Below are 27,856 nucleotides of genomic sequence, written 5' to 3' on the forward strand. Positions count from 1 at the left end.
GAAATACTATATTTGGAAATTGCAGCTTATAAATTGCAGCTTATAAACCCACTTTGAACATAGGAAGAAGTAAACCAGCATTTCTTGCTACTATCACTTACAAAAAAGAGTCCAAGGTCTCTCAAGCCAGACAGCCAGCTGATGTTACTGGCTATAATATTTTAAAGGTTTAAAGGTTCTGGTAAGGAGAAGCTTATAGTAAAGATACATGAGGAAAATTAGAGACTAACCCCCCCCCCCATTCCTTTGCACAACAACAGAATTAAATGATTTAAACTTCTGTATATATTTTACATATATAAATTAGACACAGTAGATTTTGCATCTCAATAACACATATTTTAAGAAATTGAGACAACCAGCTTTCACAGTTAGCTCTTTCACTAAAGCTCTGAAAAGTCACCACGCTCTGCTCCTGCATTTTGAATCTTCCAAAATTCTGTTGTGCTCAAAATAATATTTTCTCCATCTTCAGCTGCAGCTTCATCTGTGATCAAACTGAAACATCTGTTGCACCGAGGCGATTCTAAAGTATCTGGTTTTGTGTCAATATTTCAATAGCCATTTTCTCCTACATTTATAGAGGCTGCAGCAGATTTTTAAGAAATGATATTGTATTAATGTAACAGGGGCCAGAGAAGTAAGGATGTATTTCACTGATTAAATCGGATACAAATAGCAAAGCATGCTAGCAAATTTGTGTTCTGAGCTTAACATTCTCAGTTCATTGAGAGCTAGATAGAATTGTAGCCGGACAGAACTCTGAAGTCACCAAGAATTTTCTGATCTTGTATCTGACAAGATACAAATTGGTTCAGCCAAAGCAATGGGAACATTTTTTTTCTCTGTCGCAGCATCAAAATGAAAAGCTAAGATACCTGTTAAGAGTGATAAAATATAAGAGTTGATGACATTTGCAGTCATAATGAAATTGTTGTCATTACTGTCACCATTATAGGTAGTCCTCAACTTATGACTACAATTGAGCCCAAAATTTTTGTTGATAAGTGAAACAAGTGAGTTTTGACCCATGTTACAACCATTCTAGTCACAATTGTTAAGTGAATCATTGCAGTGCTTAAGTGAGTTATATGGTTGCTAAGTCAATCTGGCTTCCCATTGACTTTGCTGGTCAGAGGGTCCCAAAAGGGGATCACATGACCCCGGGACACTGCAACCATCATAAATATGAACCAGTTGCCAAGCGTTTGAATTTTGATTACGTAACCATGGAGGTGCTGCAATGGTCGTGTGAAAACCAATCATAAACTCAATATTTTCAGTGCCATGTCACTAAATGAACGGCTGTAAGTTGAGGACTACCTGTACATACTTGCGTTGTGATGTCTGATGCAAGTATGTTGGTCAAAGCATTTGCATGATGATATCATTACATCCTTGTATTTGTTACTCCTGCCTTTGTTCCTATGGATTCCCATGGCTAGTATTGCATTTATACTCCTTTAAATTATCTACTGTGGATAGTACACTTTGGATAATATCGGGGTGAAATTCAGCAGGTTCTGACAGGTTCTGGAGAACTGGTAGCAGAAATTTTGAGTAGTTTGGAGAACTGGCAAATACCACCTCTGGCTGGCCCCAGAGTGGGTGGGAATGGGGATTTTGCAGTATCTTTCCCCTGGAATGGGGTGGGAATGGAGATTTTGCAGTATCCTTCCCCTGTCTCCCTGTCCACCAAGCCACGCCCACCAAACCACACCACGCCCACAGAACTGGTAGTAAAAAAAATAGAATTCCACCACTGGATAATATGAATTGATTGATTTTCAAAGCTTTTAAAATAACACCCGAGTCCACCAATATATTTGCCAGTTCACCTATGCTTATGACATAATCCAGCAGTCACCAACAGGTGGTCTGAGGACCACTGGTGGTCTGTGAGAAAATTTTGGTGGTCCACAGAAATATTTTTTGCGGTTTTATATTGCACTAAATCAGGGGTCCTCAAACTACAGCCCCTGGGCTGGATACATGCAATGAATGCTTGTGTTAATGCAGAGAGTCTCCCCTTTAGGGTCTTTTTGTGCAGGTTGGAGGGGAGCAGAAATTCCGACTTGGGGTCTGCTTCGGCCTCCTGGTGTGGGGCTTTGGGTGAAGGCTGGAGAGAAGTGCTGCTGGTGGCGAAGAGCCAGAGGGCCTTGTTCCAGTGGGACTGCATCATGGCCTGAAACTGGCTGACTATCTCAGCTCGCTGAGCCTCCAGGGGCCAGTACCTGGCCTTGCACTTCCGCAGGTCTTGCCTCTGCTTGGAAAGTCTATGCTCGTAGTCCTCAGTGAGGAGTTTCTGCTGAGCTTCTTTCTCAGTCAGATCCAATTTGAACTGAGCAGCTGTTTTGCCAACTTTTTTCTCATGGTGGCTGCTTAGCTCCAATAACTGCTTCCTGTTGGGGCCTTAAGGATCCCGGGCGGGCAGGGGAGGAGGGGTTGGGAGGGGAGGGGCATAGAATTGGCCATGCCCACCCAGTCACATGACCACCTAGCCACACCCACCCAGCCGGTCATTAGGAAGATCATATTAGTGGTCCACAGGATTTAAAATTATGAATTTAGTGGTCCCTGAGGTCCGAAAGGTTGGTGACCCCTGAAATAATCTGCTGAGCTCAAAGGGGTCGAAGCACACAGTTGGCCATACTGAAGAAGACAGTATTGCCATGGCTTGACTAGATATGTCCACAACTCTCAAGCAACTTCAAACATTCTAAACAGATCACATTGATGTATACAGGAAGGTTTATAAGCACACCACTGGTATTAATGATAAAATACTTTTTTATCGCATTATATACCTGAGAAACCCAAATAAATCTAATGTCTTTCTGTTTGATGTATAGTAAAAACCAATAGTTAACAATAAAAGACAAACTGCAATTCTTGCTTTCGGGGGGAAATTACCTGTTGATCATCAGGTGTCCATATGCCACAGGTGATCTGACTCTCCAGATTAATCTCTGAAGACCAATGTCTTTGTCCACTGACTGATCCAACCAGCACAAATCCATCTCTGTATGATATAAGTGCTTGTGTTCCATCATGGCTCCATGTAAAATCGCTCACCTTAACATATAAGGTTAGGTGTTATTTTGACTATGTATTCCAGCCTTTTTTTAAAAGCACACAACATAGAAAAATAAATACAGATTCAATCAATTAGCATCCATATTTTCTGAGATCTCTAGTTCACCGAATCATTAAATTTCTCATAAAAAGGCCCACAAGTAAGCATCTTCAATGCCCATAATTTTGACAATGATGTCATAGTAGAGGTAGATCCATATAGAGAGAGTGGAAACAGCATAAAACTCCAAAGCTATATCTAGTACAATCAGCCTCTTGCTCCATTTGTCCTTGTGGTAATTCACCCATAAGCATTTGTTTCAAATCGTATTCCAGAAATAGCATACTGTCCTTTTGCTACTTGCCTCAGGGTAAGCTATAGAAAATATGCTAATTTTACAGGCTTTTCAGTTAAAACATTTCTCTTAACAATTCTGTTTTCCTACTTTCCCCAGGCAGCTTTTCCCCTTCTTTGTTTTCTTTTCAAAGTCAAGACAATTCCCAAGACCAAACCAAGTGGTGTTTACTAACCTGTGCTCCACGATCGTTCACAAGCTCCACAGACCATCTGCCTTCATACTGAATCCAAACAAATATTCCGCCATCAGCATCACAAGTTGCCAGCTTCTGGAAGGGTTCGTTCCATCGCACAAGAACCACCTAATATTTCAGAAAACACATTTTTCCCCCTCAAATTTTATTCTGGATGCCAACAGACAGTTTATTAGAACTTCAATTGTTATGAATAGAATAAATAAATAAATAATAGGTTTTAAAATTAGAATTGCAAAAATTATAAACGTTTACCATAAACATTCTGAAAACGCAAATAAGAATATTCATTAACACAAGTGTAATATAGTTCGAAAAGGGACGCAGTGGCTCAGGGGCTAGGACGTTGAGCTTGTCGATCGAAAGGTTGGCAGCTCGGCAGTTCGAATTCCTAGTGCTGCCGTGTAACGGGGTGAGCACCCGTTACTTGTCCCAGCTTCTGCCAGTTTCGAAAGCACGTAAAAATGCAAGTAGAAAAAATAGGGACCACCTTTGGTGGGAAGGTAACAGCGTTCCGTGCACCTTTGGTGTTGAGTCATGCCGGCCACATGACCATGGAGACGTCTTCGGACAGCGCTGGCTCTTCGGCTTTGAAACGGAGATGAGCACCCCCCCGCAGAGTCGGCAACGACTAGCATGTATGTATGAGGGGAACCTTTACCTTTAATATAGTTCAACTCTCTCCAACACTTTAAAATGGAAACTAAATAACTTTTAAAAATATGTATCTTTTTTTCATCTCAATTATTTCTTCTGAGCTTTAATCAACTTCTTTTGTAAGTCTAATAAAAACTCCTTATCCAAGTCAATTTCTTGGCTTGTCATTCCTATTTCCAATTTAGTTGTTTTCTGTTTCAGAGTCCATTTTTTAGTACTTTTGCAAATTCTTTATGTTCTGGTATTTCTGATTCAGGCAAAATTTGTTTTATCTCTTTACCTTGTAAATCTTCATGATGTTCTCTTTCACATCATTAATTTCTGCTTTAATGTCTTTGGGACATAATCTATTCATAGAAGCATGCATTATTGCTAAGATTAAAGCTATTATTTTTTGTTCCCATTCTTCAAAAATCTCCTGAAGTATTTTAAATGTCAAAGTGGTTTCTGTCATTTTGCAAGTTCCAAGGCTGACCAAAGGCAAGAGTCAGGCTTTTTAATACTTTTTTCTCCTTTCCCTTTGATTCTGGAATCATTAGTCCCTTCTAGTGTTCTATTTCTTAAATCATAACGTCTCAAATTTCTGTTTGGACTTAGGATACACTACACAAATGGGTTCCCATGAAAATGTTATTTATATAATTATTTCTAATATCTTATGTCAAAAATCCAAATAGTCCATTTGTAATGGAATGAGTGGACAACTTTGGGAATAGCAGGGAAGAGACGTTGCCTATGAAACAATCAGACAAGAGAGTCAAGATCCGTAGTGGCTTAATGGTAGAGAAAGAAACTTAGGAAGAATCTGCCCTAATGGATCAAAAACTTTAAAAAGTGTTAATAGAAAGTTTGTACTTTCCAACTTTTAAGATTCTGTTAATGTAGCATTACCATAATTAGAATTAGTTCATCTAGCTGTGTTTCCCACCTGGCCTAATTGGGACATCTGAAAATTACTCCAAGTTTGTCTGGTCCTTTTATTTGTTCACAGATATTCCTCACTTAACTACCATAATTTGGAACTGGAATGTCAGTTAAGCTTCTTGCCCCTCCACCCATGAATGTGTTCTGTAGAACTGGTAGCAGAAATTTTGAGTAGTTCGGAGAACCGGTAGTAAAAATTTTGACTGGCCCTACCCTGATCTATTCTCTGCCTCCCAAGTCCCAGCTGATCAGGAGGAAATGGGGATTTTAGAGTAACCTTCCCCTGGAGTGGGGAGGGAAAGGAGAGTTTACAATATCCTTCCCCTGGAGTGAGGTGGGAATTTTATAGTATCCTTCTCCTGCCATGCCCACCAAGCCACACCCACAGAACCGGTAGTAAAAAATTTTAAAATCCACCATTGGATTGTGGGAAGCAGTGGTAGATGTACATATACCCAAAGTGTTTGTCAGTTGCATTTGAAATTAGTGTGAAAGCTTTGTGCCCCTGAACTGCCACGTGCCACGCCAGATTTTCAACAACAGGAAGAAGGTTCCTCACCCCCCTGCCTCACAACTTGCTGCTTTAGACTTAAATAAGCCTGGGGAGTGTCAGCCACATTTAAAACTTTGATGGTGTCTTTCATTTCAAACTTGTCTTTGTGGAAATACCTGGGCCACACTTTGTGCTTTTAGTTGTGTGTGTGTGGGGGAGGGGGGGGAAGCAAGGCTGGAGGAAAGATAGTGTGATATAATGTTTATACCTTGGGAATAATTTGATTTTGTTGAGAGCTGCCCAGAGTTGTCTGAAAGATGAGAGGCTACATAAATATTTTAAATAAATAAAAACATGCAGGGCAGGGCAAAATGTTACCATACTGGAGGGATTTGGATCCTTTATAGCAGGGGTAGTCAACCTTTTTATACCCACTTTTGTATCTCTGTTAGTAGTAAAATTTTCTAACTGTTCCACAGTAATGGTGATTTATAAAGTGTATCGTCCTCTCACGCATTGTGGATTGGGTTGAGAGGGGGGGGCGCCGGCTACCAGATCTGCTTGTCTGTTACAGCTGGGTGGTGTGGGGGGAGATGCACGAGGCTATTTTGTTTGCGGTCGCACTATAGCGCCATTTGGTTTCACTTACATAACGTGAACTAAACTTATGTGCGGGGCGATACAAATAGAATATTTTCAGAAATTTAAATTGTCACGGGGAATTTTATGAAAACCTAATGAAAATGTTTTAAAATAATGCTATGAATTTTTTTTTTTAAAAGTCAATTAAATTAAAAAAAAGGAAAGTGCTTCAGTATTGGACAAAAACCGTACCACCCATCATGAAAGTTGGAACACCCACTAGTGGGCGGTAGACTACCACTGCTTTACAGAGTAGATTCTAGTTCAAGGGAGGGGGGAAATCAGATAAAGAGAATAACCCTGCCTTAGTTACACCAGATATAATTGGAGCTGGACAACTGCTTTGACAGGCTTTCAAAATTCTGTTACACGACCCTTCTAGCATTAAAGTTCTTTCCAGAAATCCAAGTGATTGTTGTTCCTTGAGTTTGCGATCGTTGAGCTTGACAGCATCACTCTCACTCACAAATGCATTTACCTCTGCCTGCATCCAGACTCCTGACAGCTTTCTGGCCACTGTCACCAATCAGTAGGGCATTATAATATATAGGTAGCAGAGCTAACAGCACTGAGGTTTCCCTATTGACTTCCTCAATACCCACAGGCTCAAACTAATCTCAGATAATTCCTCAAGATGAAGGCTCTGTCATCTCAACTTGATTTGCCCAGCTGGCATTCAATCCCAAGCAAATGTATGTCGTTTTACCCAGTAGAAGGTTCGGTAAATTCATCATTATGGTCCAGCAGACAATTGCCCTGCTTAGTGTTTAGTAACACAGGACAAGTCACTTTAAACAATGCTGCTGAGTAATATGTTCCTTTTCTTCGAGAATTTATGTTGCCTTTCGGATCAGTTTCAACCAGTACAACTTGCTAAAGGTTCCCAGTTTCTAAAGAAAACAATTCCCTGGAGTTGAGTTAAGTACCTGGTAGCTGAATATAGACATCCATCTTGATTTCTTGGACATATATGTACCTCTTTCAACAATATAGAAGTGCTGCTGCTTTTTCCCAGGATTTTTCCAGTTTCTAGTTTAGCCTAGATCCCTGGGATTTCTTGATAGTCTCCAATCAAGCAGATCTTATATGAACCTATTTGCTTTTTTCAAGGCAAGGCAAGGTGCAGTAACCTGATATGAATGTTGACTCACGTGTTTTACAAATTAAATATAAAACGATGATAAAGAAGAATTTATATTTCCAGGCTTAATCATTCAAAGGGATGGCAATTGTATTTACGAAAGAAAAAGGAGTCTACTAACTGGTCTAGTCAAAATATTAAGTACAGACACATTACATTGGTCACAAAGATACATCTGCCAGGGCTTGTAATTTGTACGTGGCTTGTAACCCACTTGTGACATATGGATTTGAATAGAGACTTGGCATTTCTATTTCTCATTTGCTTTTTGTCAGTAATTGAATTGCTATTACTTAGCAATATTTTGGGAAGCACATGTACATCTTCACCTGTTCACATGTTTTTCATTCTCTTTTTGTGAACTCCTGGGAATGTTTCAAGGTTACCTTGGCTGAGAAAAAAAAAATCAGTGCTAAAACAGAACCAAATATAGCCTAGAAACCCCAACAGTGGAATAGGCAATTCTATTGTGTTCTAACACAGAGTAGCAAGTTCAGCTTAAGAAATAAAAGATAATACAGTATTACATGAGTTCAAAAATAAAAGAGTTCACTGCTTCTAGTCATTACAGTGGGGGTGGAAATATGTATTACTCTCACTCTTACGCAATTGTACCTTAACCCGTCAAATATTCCTTAACAAATAACTCATGGCACATCATAACGCATGGTTGACCATAATGGAAATATTGCATGCGATCCTTCTTGCACATTTTGTTTTTACAGTCAAATGCTAAATTAATTATTTGTTGAGAAATATTCTTTTTGTCCTTATAAAAGTTGCATGGGCTTTAAAATGTGTTTTAAGATTTTCTCCGTTTGATTGCTAGGATATGGAAGAAGCAGGTGAAAACTATAAAAACGATCATTGAATCACAATGAAAACCCTCTCTAAAGATTTCTATATCTATTAAATACAAATCAGGAGCGGTTCAGTTTTGCTGCCAATGTGGCATTATGGATAGAAAGATGAATAAAGGTTAACCAACATTTAAACTGCTCCTTAGTTATAAAGGTCATCGATAAAACAGCAATTACCATCTGTGATTGTTATTAAGGCAATGTGGGAGAATCCCAAGCAGGTAACCCCAAGCCTCTTCTAGGAAAGGTTAAAAGCATAAAATATTAAATAAAATAAAAATCAAGCTATAATAATTTTATACAGTACATCCCGGGTTCATTTATGACATTGTCTGTAATACTATTTCAAGCTACATCAAAAACTCGAATCTCTTTCCTATACCAAAATTCTTTCTTTCTGCTAAGCCTTTCATTGTCTGTAAATTAGCATTTCATAAAGACTTTTAAAAAGCAACAGATAAATCGTGTCGAAATTATGTCTTGTTCTCAGAAAAATTTTATTGCGTGATATATCTTTAAACAATGAGGCCAATCTAATCCCTGCTACAGCTTTCCATCCCTATCCTGTCTGTTTCACCAATAGTAATGCCTCTTTTTATATATAACAGAATCACAGAAAACAGTGTTTCCCAGCCTTAACTGGAGATGGCAGAATTGAAACCTGGAATCATTAGTATAGTCAGCTTGTATGTTACCCATCAGCTAGGGAGTGGAGTAGATAATTGTCCTCAGAAGTAGAAGCTGTTACTAGAGCACCAATCATTAACCTGTAGAAAATACTTAAGATAAAATGATCAGCAGGAAGTCACAGCTTTATTATTGATGTTTGAAGGGGGGAGGGAATCAAACCAGGACAAATAGATTTTTTTTTACTACAATAATGATCTTCCAGAGAGAGGAAAAACTAATGAATTTATTTGCTCTTTCAAATGTCAGCACAGTCAAATACAGTCTTTATTATACAAAATGCATGTCATCATTATCAAAGCAATACCTTAACTGCATTTCTGTGTAAGGCAAGCCATTTTTCTCTTCAACACTGTTACTGACCAATGTAAAAAATATACTCAACTTTCCATCATAAGAAAAGGAGAATATTTGCAAGTGGCTGCTAAATTCTTTACAAAGCTGATCCTAGAGATAACTCTTCAGGTTAGGCATGCAGGGTTACATCGCAATGATTTTCCCACCTATGCCTGATTTGATTCAGAAAAAGGAGACAGCCTTTTAGACCTTTTTGTGTTAGCATACAGATCAGTGAACTGATCATCTGCTTCCTACCAAGCCTTTATCTGCCTTTCTTTTTGTTGTGTTGATGCCATGTAGTAGCTTTGAGGATAGTCTCTGCAAACTCCGATTATGAGGCTATTTTATAAAAATCAACCACTTCCACAAGAGATGGGAGAGAAACACTGTTTACATAACAGTAAATATCCCCTTTGTGCTTTGAGAGAGTATGTGTGTGTGATGGAAATAATAAAGCAGCTAATAACAGCTATAGGCAAGAAAATCAGCAGATACGAAGCTCGAATTCCACATTATAGGCAGAATTTCAGTCGAATCAGAAGCATTTCTACTAACTGGGAGAATATATGAAGATACAGTGAAGAATATCCATTGAAACTAGTACACCAAAATGGCTTACTGAATCTCAAAGAAACAAAACTGGTCTACAAGAAAAACCAAACAAAGAATGGAAAAAAGACATGGCAAAGCAAAGCATTACATGGCCAGTACGTTAAAAAATAAATACGCTAGCAGGCAAAGCAAATAACAACATCTGGCAATGGCTAAGAGGAGGAGAGACAGAGAGGGCTAACTCTGGATACACAAGATTATGCCTTAAGAACAAAGGCATACAAAGCCAGAACTGAAAAAGCAGCAAAAGATGGAAAATGCTGCCTCTACAAAGAAGCTGAAAAAACTGGAGACCACCATGTTAGCTGCTGCAAGGAGATTGCACAGACTGACTACAAGCAACAGCGTTAACAAAATAATAACAATGGCACACTGCAATGTCTGCCAAAAATATCACTAGCTTCTCCACCTCCCAAAAATGGAAGATATGCTTCACATTGCTGTAACAAAGCTTTCATATCTTCTGAAAAATTAAAAACAGACTGTTCTCTTAAGGCTAGAGGCACGAATCATACAAAATATTTCTGCATGGTCCCCCAACGGACTAATTGGGAGTCCCTGTTGTTTTGAAGAAGTAGAATCACATTAATGGATAAATAAAATCAACTTCAAGTCAAGCTCAGCTCTTGTTGACATATACAGACATATCCAAATAAGTATCTTGGCGTAATATGGAAGTGCTTTGCAAAGTGGTGTTACCTGACACATGTTGCTCTTAGGAGAATAAAAGAGAAAGAATGACAATGTATTTCTCAGATAAAATTACTTGACTCATAGCTTTTAGTTCCACAAATCAATTCCTCACTATAACCCTTCTTTGTTCAGGCACCAACCCTTAAAAATAGAACAATCTATTTTGATTTTCCTACTGAGCCAACAAATTTCACCTAGGGCCTGCAGATGTGGTCGGATTAACACTTACTTTCTCTCTCTCTCTCTCTCTCTCTCTCACACACACACACACACACACACCAGCAAGGCCAGTGATTGGAGAGTAGGTAGCCTAACATAGCCTAACATTGAGGACCTACAACTTGAAAAACACTGGTCTAAACTAACTTTGCCCTAAAGTCTAATCATGAAAAACTGAAGTCTGAATGATCAAAATAGTCCAAAATTTGTGATTTACAATGAACACAGGAGCATTTTTCAAAAAGAAAAGTAATAATTGTCTGAAATATTAGATGTGGAAATTTAAAATTCAAATCATGACAGGTACCATTTTAAAAGAGAGATTTCTCCTTCTCTCTTACATGTCCCTAAGAATCCCTATATATATATATATATATATATATATATATATATATATATATATATATATATATATATATATATATATATATATATATATACTTATATTTCCTTGTTATATAATCTTTTTGTGTTATGCTTGTGTATATTGTTATGACAAAATAAAATAAAATAAATAAATAAATGTCTCTTGGAGAAAGGATATGCAAGAAACACTGGAGTTCCATCTTAAAGTCGAGTATAATGCCTTTGCTTTCTAAATAAATAAATTCATTCTTATGCATGCACATTCAATCAATTGATTAGTATGCTAAAACTACCAATTCAAATGATCAAGATTCTTTTAAATCAGAATTCCCCAACCTTTCCAGCTTTGCAGACTGCTGGGGGGGTGGTAGAGAGGGGATGTTCCATGTGAGTGGTTGGGAAGTGTGCATGCATGCAGTTCCATTATCGCGAGCGGCAGACATACACGGCCACCCCTCAAACAAATGGAATGTGCGCACCCATGCTTGCCTACTGCTCATACAAGTGGAGATGAGTGCACATACCACTTGCACAGCCTGGTTCCGAAAGGCTCAAGGCCCTGTAGTGGGCCATGGGCTGGGGACCCCTACGTTAAATGGTGGAAAATCCAACTAACCACCTGATGTAAATGAATAGGAGATGAATTTTTATTACTATCATGCTGCTCTCCAAACATTATAAAACAGTGGTTCTCAACCTGTGGTCCATGGACCCCTGGGGGGCTGTAATGTCATCATAGGTGGCCCAGAAAGGCTTGAAGAAATGTTATGATTTAAATCTTGAATTAGGTGTTGGTGGTCCATGGCCATGGTCCATGCCCACAAAAGGTACTTAAAGGGGGTCTAAAGGTTGAGAACCATTGCTATAGAACCGTGATGGAGAACCTATGACACGTGGAGCCATCTCTGTGGGCATGTGAGCAGTTGCCCTAGGTTAGCTCCACCGTGCATGTGTTTACACCTCCCACCGGCCAGCTGATTTTTGGGTCTTTCTGGAGAGGTGCGCCCATGGGGGGGCGCTCACGGATGCGTGGGGAGGGTCGCACATGCACTAAAGGAGGGAATACAGCGCACCTGCCCCATGCCTCATTTTGGGCCAGGAGGGAGGCCTGCTAAGCCCAAAATGGGCCATGGATGGGGGTGCGCGTGCGTGTGCGCATGTGTGGGGGGCAGTGGAGTGAGCGTATGGGGTCACGCCTGCATGTGCAAGGGCGTGGGGGGGGCAATGCATTATGGGTGTGGGCAGGCACTCGCACACACACTTTCGGCACCCGGGGAAAAAAAGGTTAGCCATCACTGCTATAGAACATGTATTCTCGTGATACCTCTCCACAAATAGGCAAAGCAAAGCAGTTAAATTGATTCTAAATGAACTTCCAAATATGTAATTTTTCAGCTGAAAAGATCTGGCTCTCTTCTGGGTAGTTTTCTTTTTGTTTTCTGTTTTTGTAAATTGAGCATTAGATGCAAGAGTCATATTCTTCATCTCTAAAATGAGGTAACTACCATATGGCTGCTTGCTAAGCTATAATTTCTCCCCCTTAAATGTTGACTGAGATTCTGGCAGCTCTTTAACCGTTTGATCTAAAATATAAACAAACAACTCCAGTAATCATCCATCTGGACTTTTAACAAAAATGTGTATTCCTCTGTGGTGGGTTTCAATTTTTTTTACTAGCGGTTCTGTGGGTGTGGCTTGGTGGATGTGGCATTGCTTGGTGGGCGTGGCTTGGTGGACATGGCAGGATACTGTAAAATCTCCATTCCCACCCCACTTCAGGGGAAGGTTATTGCAAAATCCCCATTTCCTCCTTATCAGCTGGGACTTGGGAGGCAGAGAATAGATAGGGGCGGGGCCAGTCAGAATTTTTACTACCGGTTCTCCGAACTACTCAAAATTTCTGCTACCAGTTCTCTAGAACTGGTCAGAACCTGCTGAAACCCACCTCTGGTGTGTTTTCTAAACCAAATCCTCCATAGCCACGTGGAGTAAGTGTGAAGCAAGAGGGTTACAGCACATCTGATAATCCATTTGAAGACTAGGGAATATTATTGACCTAAAGTTGTTCCAGGTGACATCTGACAGCATCTCTGGATCTGGGCCAGCACAGAAGCAGACATATCAGAGATGACCATCTTGCCATCACTCTTAGCATCCTGAAAATTTCAGAAAAAAATAAAAACAAGGCAAGGCTATATTATCAGAACCTCTACCAGAACCTGATGTCATTATCAAGTCACCAGATGACTTAATTAAATCCTTGGAATCCAGGCAAGTACATAAGTAATCATGAAGACAAATTTCCCTTGAATTGAGTTTGCCTCCTAATGATTAAATGGGCAGATCCATATGACAACAATGAAGAAATTATTTACCATTTCCTTCTTCTGGAATTTTTTTAAATAACAATTTCCTAGTCCAGCCTGCAGTCCTGAACTTTTTCTACTGGTCTCTTACCCAAATACTAATCAAGTCTGACCCGATTTAGTTTTTCAAAATCAGCCACTATTGGCTAAGTGCTGCCAACTGCTTTAGGAATAACAATATGTAATCAATTTTTAAAGCATAACACCAGTGGTCAGGTAGAATAGATGTGATTAGATGTTTTTGTACATCTAAAAAAGGAGATACGAAGGGGAACCCAAGTAGGAATGGAGCCACTCCTATATCTGTGCTGTTTTTCCAATCTGTCTGTTATTAGCTGTGAGGAGTAAAATGTATGTTTAATATCTCTCTGTATCCCCAGCTAGTAGGAACCTCAGTCAGGGAGACCTTGTTTATTTTAAGCCTAAGAAAGAAAAATGGACATTGGTCCTACCGGAATGTCCGTTCTCTGTCCGGTGGGGCCGGCAGCCAGGTCATCTAACCACAGAACTGCCATGTACTGTTCTGTGGAATCCAACCCTTGATTAATTGGTGAAAGCTATACAATGGGGATCCTAAATGAAATCAACTCTGACTGTCCTTTCGAAGCTGAAGCTCAAATTCTTTGGCCACCAAATGGAAATGGAAAGGAGTCATTGGAAAAGTCTCTGATGTTGGGAAAGACTGGAGGTAAAAGGAGAAGGGAATGGCAGAGGATGAGATGATTGGACAGTCTCACTGATGCAGAGGGCATGAATTTGGGTAAACTCCGAGAGACAGTAGAGGACGGGAGGGCCTGGCGTAATATGGTCCACGGGGTTGCAAAGGGTCAGACCTGACTTAGCGATTGTACAACAACAAATATCATGGGGAAATGATGCAATTTCCAGCCACTTGGTTCTTTGATAGAAACATAACATTTTCTGTCCATCTTCACTTTAATCAATTTCTCACATTTCCTTCTGTGATTAGGCCCCTAAATAGTCACAAACTGAAATCCATTGTCCAATAACTAATTTAGCAAGCAAAAGAAAATAACAGTTTCCCACTGTGAGTTAGATGCCACATCTTAGTATGAAAACCTTAATGTTTCTTTTGCAAATCACAGGAGAAACAAAGGTAGGCCAACTTACCCTCTGGAGTTACCATTAAATTGACGAGAAAAGAAAAATAATAATAAAAAACATAATAGTTCTGCAGTAGTTTTGTTTCCGCTAACACATTTTTCTTTTACTGCACACTCTACCGTATCTGATTTGTAGTTTTTGATGATATGAACGGATGTAAATTGTCAATTTCTCTTATTGAAAATTATGTGAAATGTATAATTATTCATCACACCACTTAGCTTTCTAGCCTTGTGAGCAAATGCAGAAAATAAGAAAACCAATGAAGAAAATTTATGCTTGTCTTTGCGATGGATTAGAATCTGCTTTTGGTCTAGGACAGGGGTGTCAAACTCGATTTCATTGAGGGACGCATCAGAGTTGTGTTTAACCTCAGGGGGCTGGGATGGGTGTGGCCAGCTCGATGTCACTCGTGTTGGGGGTGCCTGTGGTGACCGAACGTTCTGCCAGCAAAAATGGGCTCCCGAGCTCTGTTTTCGGCCGGGATGGCCTCCTGCAACCCTCAGCCAGCAAAAATGGAGCTTGCAAGTGCTGCCCGCAGCCCTCCTGAGTTCTGTTTTTGCTGGCAGAGGCACCGCGGGCTGGTCCTTCACTGTTTCCAGGGCAGCCCCACAGGCCAGCAGATCTAAGCACTCCGTGGACCAGATCCAGCCCCCAGGCCTTGAGATTGACACCCCTTGTCTGGGAGGAGAGGCATGCTTTACCCACTACAGAATGTCATCTGTAGAATCCAGGAGGAATATCATTCAGAATAGAGGTGGACGGGACTTTGGAGGTCTTTTAGTTCAACCCCCTGCTCAAACAGGAGACCCTATACCATTTCAGACAAGTGACTGTCCAGTCTCTTCTTAAAACCGCCAGTGATGAAGCACCCACAGCTTCTAAAGACAAGCCATTCCACTGGTCCATTGTTCTCACTGTCAGGAAATTTCTTCTAAATTCCAGGTTGCTTCTCTCCTTGATTAGTTTCCATCCATTGTTTCTTGTCCTGCCCTCTGGTGCTTTGGAAAATAAGTTGACCCCCCTCCTCTTTGTGGCAACTTCTCAAATACTGGAATACTGCTATCATGTCCCTTCTAGTCCTTCTTTTCTCTAGAATAGCCAAATCATTCCCCCCGCCCCCAGGATGTCAAATTAGACACAATCCTACTGGCCTTTTGCAAGGTCTTTAAAAACATGGTTGTGCTACCATGGAAGTGTAATGAAAACCGTAAAAGGGTTTCTCTGAGTGTAGTTTTTTTTTTAGACCCCAGTTGTGGATATTATTAACTTAATTGTATTTTTATATATTTTTAATATGGTTTGATTGTCTTTTTAAATAGTCGTAAGCAACCCAGAGGCTCTATAAAGTGAACAAAGAAATAAAATGGAGATAATTTTTATCTAGACTTTTTGGATTCAATTCCAAAAAGGTTTGGACTATGTGGGGATATAAACATGGTATATCTCTTTGCAAGTCTTAAAACCACTCACACCTTTTCCGAAGAATATGCGGCAGCACTAAAAAGAACCACATAGCTGCTTTAAAGATTTGCAGACATACAGGTGCTATGTTTGTGTTCTCAAATGTGGCAAGGAAATTATTTTGAATAACGGGTAATCTTGGCAGCAATGGCGACCAGGATTGCAGTTGCTAAGTGACGTGGTTATAAAACGTGATATCACATGCCTGCATCGCAATGACAGTTCTGACAGTCCTGATTGCTGCCATAACCCAGAGATGTGCGGGTCATCAAGCAAGAAGTGGTGAGAGTCAAAGATAAAAGGTGCTGCAGGCAGGTAGGGAAGGGCTTGAGAGGCCCTGCAGCACGTGAGTCAAGGGAGGCTGGGGAGGACTTTGGAGACGTAGTGAGGTCTGTGTGTGTCAAGAGAGGCTGGAGGAGTCTTCCAGGTGGCGCCGCAGGCATTGGAGACGGTCCTTTCAGACCGTCAGCCCCATGATCTCGTTAAAGTCGTTCAGACAGTGCTCATCAGCTGTCTGACGATTTGGAAACCTTTCCCTTGGGAGAAGAGGGAAAGGTGAGCTCCCAGGCGGAGGTAGAGCTCCCTGAGAGCCCCAGAAAAAATTCTAGGGGCAAAAAGGGTGAGAGCTCCCTATTTAAGCCTGGTGAAAGCTCTGGATCTGGGACCCTCTACATTAATTTATTAATGCAGAACAAAACGCCGCGACCATCTCTGCTATCAAGATGAAGATCAATCTTAATTTACTTTAAGCAGACGGAGCAAAGGCAGGAGGACAGGCTGATGTAAGCACCAGACCTCAACTCGATCTTTGAACGGTACTTGAGAAGAAAGGAAATGGCGCCTCTGCTTAATAGGGTGTGAAAACGAAAGTTAAGGAAGTCCTTGTTAGCATCGTTAGCGCCCTTAACTCTGTTTAAACTTGTTGGATTTTATACTTATGTGAAGAAATGTTAAAGAGAAAAGTTGAAGGACTGCAGAATTGATTTACCCAATCCAAATAAGGAGTTTATGAACAGATTTGACTTTGTTGCAAAGTATAAAATTAAAGTGAAACTTAAGGAAGCCTTTGTTAACATTGTTGTGCTCTCAGTCCTCTTTAAATTTGCTGGATTTTACATTTACATGAAGAGATTTTAAAGTGAAAAGTGAAAGGATTATAGAATTGATTTACCTAACCCAAATACAGAGTTAATTCTTCCTAAAATGTTAAGATCTAGAAAGGAGTTTACTTTCTTGGTGGATGAACTTAGAAATCATCCGATGCAGTTTAGATGGGATGTTCCAGCTGGACTAATAGTAAATTATACAGGAAGAAAATATCGTCTTAACACAGTTTCTAAAGCAAGAGATTTTTATACTAATGTATTAAAGGCTGGAAGTCCACCACTGCTAGAAGCTAAGATGGGAAGCGAAGTAGAGACTGGAAAAAAGCAGGAGAAGGAAGTAAAGCACACACAATTTAAAGTTGGGATGGCAATTGCTGAAGAAGAAACACTGGAAAAAGCAGGGGATTTAAATGAGCAAAGATTGACTTGAATAGATATTAAATGAAAAGAGCAAAGAGTAAAGAAGCAGCAATATCAAGCAAAAAGAGTTTCCTTTTATGGGAAAGGGTAAATCATAACTGAAATTTTTGAATATATTTAAAAAGTACTGTGTATGTGTTTAAATTTTGTAGTAATTTGTAGTAATGTTATTTGATTATAAGTGGTGGATCTGTTAGAAAATAAGTTAAAAATTGATTTTGGAAACAAATGCAATGATATTTGATTATATATGGTAGACTTGTTAAAAATTAAGTTATTCTGAATAAAAACTGAGGGGTTATATAAGGTGTTGATAAAAATAGAATAAGAAATGGAATTAGTTAAGGATTGTATGATAAAAAGGGATTGGGTTAAATGTTAAATTTATATAAGTTAAAAATTTAAGAGGAAAATTTTGTAAAATGTCTTAGAGATGGTATCTAGATTCTAAACACTGGTGTATACGTATTTGAATTTATAATTTAAATGTTGGAGATCTGGTTGGGCTGATACTATTTATTATTATATATGATGGATATATAAATTTGGTGGATTATACAAAATACTTTGAAGAAAAAGATAACGCTTAAGGGCATAAATTGATTTTAAATTAAATATTAGTAGCTAGATTACTGGCAGCGCAATATTGGAAAATGGAATATTTCCTTATCATTGAAGACTGGACACTAAAAGCAGTGAACTTACTGGAGATGGCAGAAATTGCAGCGTACCAGAAAGACTATTCACAAGAAAGATGCATATTGGAAAGGAGAAAAAAAAAAGAGAGGCTGGAGGAGAGCTTTGGAGAGCCAAAGAAGGCTGTATGTGGGCAAGAGGTGTACTGCAGGTGGGAGCAATTTACTGGAGTGACTGCAAACCTTCCAGCCTGTAATACATTCTCCACTGACTTTACTTGCGGGAAAACAGAAGGGAAGATAACAAATGGTAGATCATGTGATCTTAGCTCCCTGTGATATAATTGCGAGGCAACTGAGTACCCAGATTGTGATCACATGACCGCAAGGATGCTGTGATGGCTGGAACTTCAGAAATCGGTCATATGTCCATTTTTTTTAGCACCACCATAGCTTTGAATGGTTGCTGAGCAAATAGACATAAGCCAAGGATCAGCTGTATGTTTGAAGTGCTACACAGCTGTAAAAGGATATTTTTAATAGGAGATGGAATGATGATTTGGTAAGTAAGGGATGAACGTCCACAATATCAAACAATTTCTCTAGAATACTTTACACACTTTTTGTTTTTGCATGCCTCATTGCTATCCTCCTCTTTGTAAAAGGAAACAGGAACTTGCTTGTTAACAAATCACATATCGCTCCATAAGAAATCATACCCATATTTTAACATTTCTGTCACCGGCTATTCTTGCACCGTCGCTATTTTTAACATTCTCACAGCATTTATGATTTCCTTTTCATCATTTTTATTGGATACTACAAATTACTGAATTTGTTCCATTTTCACTTTTGAACATACCACTACTTATTCCCATATAAATGTCTACATTATCTCTCTTGGGTTTCATTCCAAATTATTTCATCACTTTTATTATTACTTCCATTCACCCTGCTAGATATTTGCTTAGTTCTCTTCACACTCTTCCCCAACAATTTGCTGTTCCCTCTGCCACAGCTCTACATTTTCTCTGCCTCTTTTAAGCTTAACCATTCCTTGATTGCTTCGATTAAATCCTTTGCAATCATCTTTTTCTGTACAACGAATCTCTCAGCGTGTTTTGCAGCATTCATTCTTTTCTATACATTTATTTTTTTTATTCACTGATGGTGATGCAAGAAGATGATCCTTTCATCTGCATCAACTGCACCAGTTTTTGGCTTTTCATATCTTACAATTTTTTTTTTCTTCAAAGAGTTCAAATACATCTTTAACCAGGAAAGAAATTGGCTCATGACTGGGCAACTTTGGCTCATGGATGGATAATCAAATGCCACCATTTGTTGAATTGCGGAGCTGATCCTGACTGGCCTGGAGCAACAATCCATCTATTTAACCAAAGCAACCCTAATATTTCATTTACCTTGAATGCACTATACTGATCTCATTTTCTTTTTGACTGCCTGTTAGCATTCAACCCCTACTCCTCTTGGTTACCATACACAACAGCTGTTATTGGTTTCTGTTACAACAAGATATTTTGTAAAACAGACGGTAGAATTGCAGAAAATCTGCTAGCATTTTAAAACTGTTTCTGCACTGCATATTGTTTTCCATTTTTGCAGCAAAATCGTTATTTCAACTTTATTTTTGAAAAAAACAAACAGTTGCTATGCCATTAACATCAGCACAGCCCCACTTAAGCAACTAAGTTTATATAAGACCATTCCACCATCAAAAATAAAAGACACTCCATAACCTCCATAAATGTTGTATTCAGTGCTCAGGTTAGCCTGCTTTGCCCAAATAAAAAAATGATGAAAAAAATAAATTTAAGATTTTTTATAAGAATTTATGGTTTAATTGATCAGTACCATGCCCCTTGATCATGAGATTCAAGTTGGACTTGAAGAGGGCTTAAAAATTTAAGGATTCCCAGATGTCAGCATACTATTGAGAGACAGAAGTTCTGTTAAAACTCTGCCTGTGAAACTTTGAGAAGAACAAAAACCACATTAATTGTATGGACAACCATTCAGTAATCATGTGAACACTGTCAAAATATTTGCAAATATGTAGATATAGTTTTATGTCAGACATCATAAAACTGGCCAGTGCTAGATAGTTACAAATATACTATTAGGGAATGACTCTTTTGTAAAATAATCTTTTAAGATTAACTGGTTTATTATTTCAACCTCCAGCACTGAGGCAGAAACAATTTAATTATGAATAAACATCTCTAATAGATGGCTGTTTTACCCCATAATTTTCATTTTAGCTGACAATAGTTTTCTAGCCTTCATCAGAAAAATATTACGCATCCAAACTTCATAAAATGAAATAATAATTTAAACCACACAAAAGGTTCCTGTAACCCTAGGATTTTAATTGCTTTTTAATATGTATTATAGCAGCACAATTTTATATACATGTTGCATTTTGAAAATAGAAAGTGACTTTGGTATATAATAAAATTATTATATAGTTTGAAGGACAGCTCATATAGTTTTAAGATAAATAAACCAATATGACCCAACCTCACCCTTGCTCTTCTTAAAGCTTCAAACCTGACAGAATATTAAATGTCAATTTCATAAGATTACCATTTTTAATAAATCTGAATTATAATCTGCTCAAAATTTGAACCAGAGCAAATAACAGTAAAATAAACATTAATGGATGAGGAGAAATGGGGAATATGCTATTTGGCTTTGTCTTGTCTATCCCAACCCAACCTCTGACTGCAGAACTTTGGCAGAAGATGCATTATTGCAGGATCCCCTAAGTTGAGAACTCTGCACAAAGATAATTCTGAATTGTGTAGAAATCCCTATAAATACAACTAGCCTCCAACTGTGGAGCCTATGATCCCACTGTATGCATGGAAGGAGGCAATAAGATAATATAAAGATACAGGACCAGCATGTATTTCATTCTCACTCCCATCCTTCTAGTAAGCTTCAATTGTATGAGGGCCAGGTCACTTTTTATGATAATTGAAAGGCTCTTATTTGAATCTTGCTTCCTATTGATCTCAACTGTGGATTCAGTGTTGAATGCCCTCTCTATATAAATTTTTTAATATCTACTTTCTTTCTCATATGCTGAGGAAACAAAGAAGGATCTCTAAGTTACCCCTTTCCTCTCATTTTTAAAAAACCTTTTAAAATGGAATCATGTTTTCAGAGCAGGCATTTCTCATTTAATTAAAGAAAAAAAGAACGAAAAAGAATCAATAATTCCAGCTCTTCAATCTCCAGGGAAGAAAAACTGACAGAGAAACAAGTTAAAGAGGTATCCAGGAGGTAAATCAAAAGCTATCCATCAATATTCCTTCAACTAGGATTAATCAAAAAAAGTGAGCAGTTCAATTTATCACAAGAAAATGCCCATGAAACCAAGTGTGCCATGGATACACACCTGCCGAAAAAGCCAGCAGCAATTTCAAACCATGCTTATGGATGATAGGGCTGTACATGCCAAGAAAATTGGAGTTTCTAGAGGCCTTGATTCTCTCCAAGCTTGGCTGTATGCTTGCATACACTTCATTGTATCATCACCAGTGCTAAAGGATATGGGGTTTATTCCCTGTTTATATATAGTAGCTTGCCCTGCCAGTGTTGGTGGGGATGTGATTTCCTTCTTGGTAGTCTCTTAGATATTGTTTTCTGCTTGATTGTTTGTCTGGTGTTAATCCCTGTTTATCTGGGTATAGGTTGCTGGGTGTGTAGGCAATCTTCAGCTTGACATAACTTGGGGTTGTCCCATTTCTTCTGAATTCCATTTCCTGCTGGCATTGTTTGCTGAGTGCCTCTTGATCCAGAATGTGAATAAATCTCTCTCTCTCGCTCTCTCTCCCACCCTCCCCACACAAACACAACGTGCATTGTAATATTTGCAATTTAAAGATGTTTACTTAAACATGAAGCTATGTAAATATGAATGTAGGAGGAGGTGAAGGACTAAGGAACTTGGGCTGTAATTGTTGGGATCTGGAAAGGGAAGTGGGGATCAGGATGTGGGTAGTATATGGTGAACCATTCTTCTGGCTCCTGAATACTTCGGGAAGGAACAGTTGAGGACAGTGCTGAGGCTCACTCTGAAGAGTAAGTGTGGTTAATGGAGTGGCCTTTCAGGGGTTGGTGGTAGACTAGGAGATGAATGTGAAAGCCTGGGAGTTTTGGCCTAGAAGACGACTAGGGGCAGGAGAAGAAAAGGCAGGCAGTAATATTAAGGCCACTCTCTTAGGGTCCTGGAAAGTTCTTAAGAACCTCAACCATATTTTGATTGCTCAGATTTGTTTGTTTTTTCCTCCAGTGCTATTATCCTTTTTTACATTCTGTTGTTCTGTTTTTAATCATATTTTGGATGTTTGCAAGGCACCCAGAGTCTTTTGAAATGGGGCAGCTGCAAAAGATCTAATTAGTAATATGCAATGCTTAATATTCTTTTATACAACCAGATTGTGTTGAATGGATTACTGAGATTAATTTATCCTGAAGCTTTCCTGCCAAGTCTGCTTTTCAGGTTTTGCATCTCTTTTCATGATATCTCTCCTGAATAAACTTATCAGAATTCTTCCATGTTTCTCTATGGTGATAACATGTGGAGGTGAATAATTAATGTTGGCTTTTGTCCAGTAAGACTGGGAATCTCTGTTAAACAAAAATAATAACCAATATAATTTGAAAGTATGTGGCATTATTAACATTAACATCCTATTTTTACACAACTTCTTGAAGCAGCTTAACAAAATAAGAAAATTGCCCCTCTAGATTTTATGCAATAAAATCAAAGAATGCACTTCTACATCTGAAATTGGGGCATTGTTTTATTTAAAGTGATTGTTTTATTTGGGAGCTTTTTAATATGCCACACAGTTTTCATATATTAAATCTTAATAGGTTTTGTAATGCATTGTTTTAATGCATTTCCCCTGTGATGAAGTATAACTATCATTTACGGAGAATGAAGTATAGGTTCAATTATTCTGTTTGAGTTTTATGATTGAAAAATTAAATAACTTGGAAAAACTTACTATAAATGAGCAGCATTCACTATGGAGATTTAGTAGGTCTATATGGAAGAAGATCTAGTAGGCCTTTATGTAAATAGTGATTTCCTATTAAATAAAGATTTTCAAAGTAGCATCACACAGATACTGCGTAGATTTAAATTTACTTTACCACTACTCTAGTCTAGCCTCTATCCCATGAGTTTTTGATTTATACTATATAAATCTCAGGCCAAACAATCAAAGTTTAAAACAAAAACAAAACATCTGAAAGAAATGTACTACATTTGGCATTTTGTCAAAAAAACAGTAAAACACATATCAGTTAAAATCAATTTAAAATCAGTAAAAAATAACATTAATAAACAAAGCCAAATCTATTGTCCATATTCCTTATCCCATTTGCTTTCTATGGGTGAATCTAGATTTTAAATCTGTAAAGTGCAGTTTTTATTCTATTTCATGCTTTAAAATGGAAAAATACCCGCACACAAACGCATAGAGACACATAAACACCAGTCAGCTTGCTATTTTAATATTAAAGAAAATACATAGCTTTAGAAGTATGGATGCACTAATTTACTGTTATGTGTTAATTCAGCCAAAAGGACATTATAATTTAATAATGCAGTAAGAATCCCGATTTAGTGTTAAATGTGAACCTGGCAATCCATGGATGAATACATAGAAACGGTTAGGACATAATAGCTCTGCTCTATTATATCCAAAACTGTTAGAATTAAGTCCAGTTCCAAATATAGAATACCTAATAGTGATAGAATTGTGCACAAATATTTAAATGTGAAAAATATATAACTTTTAGAATATAATAAGGCTTGGAGGTCTTGTAGTCCAGCGCCCTGCTCAAGCAGAGAACCTATACCATTTCAGATAAGTGACTGTCTAGTATCTTCTTAAAAACCTCCAGTAATGGGAGCGCCCACGATTTCTGAAGGCAAGTTGTTCCACTGGTTAATTGTCCTCACTTACCACGGTAAGGTAGGTAAACACTGTACTCTTAACTATTCAAGTGATGTACTATAATGTATTCAACTATTCAAGTGATGTATTATAATGTAAGGGATGTGGTGGCTCAGTGGCTAAGACACTGAGCTTGTCGATTGGAAGGTCCGCAGTTCTGCGGTTCAAATCCCTAGTGCCACGTAATGGGGTGAGCTCCTGTTACTTGTCCCAGCTTCTGCCAACCTAGTATATTTCCAGTATAGCATTACGCAATTCCAGAGACAAAAGAACATTAAAAATGCAAGTAGAAAAATAGGGACCACCGTTGATGGGAAGGTAACAGAGTTACATGCGCCTTTGGCATTTAGTCATGCTGGCTATATGACCACGGAGACGTCTTTGGATAGTGCTGGCTGTTCAGCTTCGAATGGAGATGAGCACCGCCCCCTAGAGACAGGAACGACTAGCACATATGTGTGAGGGGAATCTTTATCTTTACCTATTGTAATGTAAGTCAGTTTCATTAAGGCAATATCTATTCCATGTAACATAGATGAGAGTTTCAGCTTTCATACTAAACTTTCACCTATGGGACATTCTGGTCAACTTTATTCTTCCATGTTTGCCATTAAATGGCAAGATATAGTTCAGCCTAGTCACTTGCTGAGGGACGTATTTCAAAACAGGTTACACATAACAGAGACACCGCAGATTTCCAACTAATTAGACCTCACTAGCTCTCTCCAGGATCTCATTGTCTCCTGCAGAAATGAATGCCAAGTCATGGCTGCAGAAATCAATTTCGGTAAATGAACAGAAGTTAAAAGCAAATTAGTTCTTCTGTTTTACTCAGCACACTGACAATTTTGGTTTAATTCCTGAAAATAGAAAATATGCTGCAACTAGACAGGAGTCACTGGGAAGACATATGCCTAACCTCACACTACATTTTACTTTGACAGATTGATTTTCTAGGCACACAGAACGCAAGAAAAACTGTGGTTAAGTTGTGGGAAATGGCATATAAAAAAACAAATGTATATTCCTGCCCACACCAAAAAAATCTAAGAAGATTGCCATAGTCTTGCTACGATTAGCAACTATACAACTTGCTTATTATATTTCTTACAGGCCATGATTAATATGAAATCAATATTACATTGGAACACAAACAGTTCAGGCTCTACATCAGTGTAGTCAACCTGGTCCCTACCACCCACTAGTGGGCGTTCCAGCTTTCATGGTGGGCGGTAGGAGTTTTGTCCGATACTGAAGCACTTTCCTTTTTTTAAAATTTAATTGACTTTTTAAAAAAAATTCATAGCATTATTTAAAAACATTTTCATTAGGTTTTCATAAAATTCCCCATGACAATTTAAATTTCTGAAAATATACTATTTGTATCACCCACACATAAGTTTAGTTCACGTTACGTAAGTGAAACTAAATGGCGCTATAGTGCGACCGCAAACAAAAGAGCCTCATCCCAGAATAGCTCGCGCATCTCCCCCCACACCACCCAGCTGTAACAGACAAGCAGAGCTGGTAGCCAGCGCCCACCGCCAAACCCAATCCACGATGCGCGAAAGGCATGCGCAGACGACGATACACGGCGCATTACTGTGAAACCAGTGGGCGGTTAGAAAATTTTATTACTAACAGAGATACAAAAGTGGGCGGTAGGTATAAAAAGGTTAACTACCCCTGCTCTATATCCAATGCAATTTGCCATCCCAAGGCAATCCTCAGTATGTTGCTTCTTGACATAATAATAATAATAATAATAATAATAATAATAATAATAATAATAATAATAATAATAATAATAATAATAATATTAATATTATTTTAATTTTTATACAGCCCTTCTCCCGAAGGACTCAGGGCAGTTAACAACCAGATAAAATCACAATAACATACAATACAATAAAACCAAAAGTAAAAAACTTATTCAATCTAGGCAATAATTTAAAATTACAATACATAAATAAAACCCCATTTAAAATCCTGTTAAAAAACCCATTTTTTATGCCAGTCCTGCGCGGAAGAATAAATACGTCTTCAGCTTGCGGCGAAAGGTCTGGAGGTCAGGAAGTTGACAAAGTCCTGGAGGAAGCTCGTTCCAGAGGGTAGGTGCTCCCACCGGGAAGGCTCTCCCCCTGGGGGTCGCCAGCCGACATTGTTTGGCTGACAGCACCCTGAGGAGACCCTCTCTATGGGAGCGCACTGGTCGATGGGAGGCAAATGGTAGCAGATGGCAGTCCCGTAAATATCCCGGTCCTAAGCCATGGAGCGCTTTAAAGGTGATAATCAACACCTTGAAGTGCACCCGGAAGACCACAGGCAGCCAGTGCAGCTTGCGCAGGATAGGTGTTATATGGGAGCCACGAGGGGCTCCCTCTATCACCCGCGCAGCTGCATTCTGGACCAACTGGAGCCTCCGTGTGCTCTTCAAGGGAAGCCCCATGTAGAGAGCATTGCAGTAGTCCAGGCGAGACATGACGAGGGCATGAGTGACTGTGCACAGGGAATCCCGGTCTAGAAAGGGGCGCAACTGGCGAACCAGGCGCACCTGGTAAAAAGCCCTCCTGGAGACGGTCGCCAGCTGTTCTTCAAAGGACAACCATAGTCCCCAGCGCTTCTTCCTAACCCTAGATCTAAACAATATCTATTTATTTATCATGCAAGTACCCCTAATGAGCCAGCATTTTAACTTACTCTCATCCTCAGTCTTCCTTACCAAATTCTTCATAACTTTCTCCCAATAAATTAAATTCATATCCCTTACCATTTAGTCAAATTTCAGACTGAGGTTCTCAACTATTATAAGCTGTTATGCATCTCATATTTTTCCACATGCAGGTCATGATTCTCTGCAGAATATGCTAGCTAGAGATCAGTTTGCCACTTTCCTAGAAGTCTGAAAATTCAAACGTGCTTTAACAGATCAATCAGCTTCTCCATAAGAAATGGATAGATATTATTATCAATTACGTATAACCGCCTACATGGCTTTTGTTTCGTACTAAGAAAACATCTATGCGGGTCCCGCCTTTCTGGAGAAGAACTTCACCAGTGTTATCCATGGTTCTGGATTAAGTGACTGGACTACAATTTGACATACTTATTTTGATTGCCTTCTGTTTATACGACTCAACCTTCTTCATCCACATTTGACACTCTCCCTTTCCAAATGTGGTTCTTCCCAAGAATTTTTTAAGCAAATCCAAGCAGCCATGGTTTTGTTTTTTGTTTTTTGTTTTGCCTTAAAAGAAGGGAAGCAGAAGCAAGCTGCAATTTTAACAAAAACAGCAGCAGGGGTGTAAGCCCAAAGGTCCAGATGGAAGGAAGCAAGTTAAAATCTGACAAATATAAAAAGAAGCTTCTCAAAATTATCTCAAAATTAATATAATATAATATAATATAAGAACAGAGTTGGAAGGGACCTTGGAGGCCTTCTAGTCCAACCCCCTGCCCAGGCAGGAAACCCTACACCATC

General features: G+C 38.8%; 1 protein-coding gene across 1 annotated transcript in view; it reads right to left on the minus strand.

Moving 5' to 3' along the window:
* TULP4 (TUB like protein 4) overlaps window positions 1-27,856 on the minus strand; it is a 97,302-nt gene that overhangs the window by 30,951 nt on the left and 38,495 nt on the right. The window contains exons 3-4 of the mRNA XM_058168636.1: window positions 3,607-3,735; window positions 2,914-3,075 (exon numbers count right to left, since the gene is read on the minus strand). Of these exons, the coding sequence (XP_058024619.1) occupies window positions 2,914-3,075; window positions 3,607-3,735 (291 nt within the window). The remainder of the gene's footprint in view (window positions 1-2,913; window positions 3,076-3,606; window positions 3,736-27,856) is intronic.

Source organism: Ahaetulla prasina, chromosome 1 (assembly GCF_028640845.1).
Source record: "Ahaetulla prasina isolate Xishuangbanna chromosome 1, ASM2864084v1, whole genome shotgun sequence".
Classification (NCBI taxonomy): Eukaryota; Metazoa; Chordata; class Lepidosauria; order Squamata; family Colubridae; genus Ahaetulla; species Ahaetulla prasina.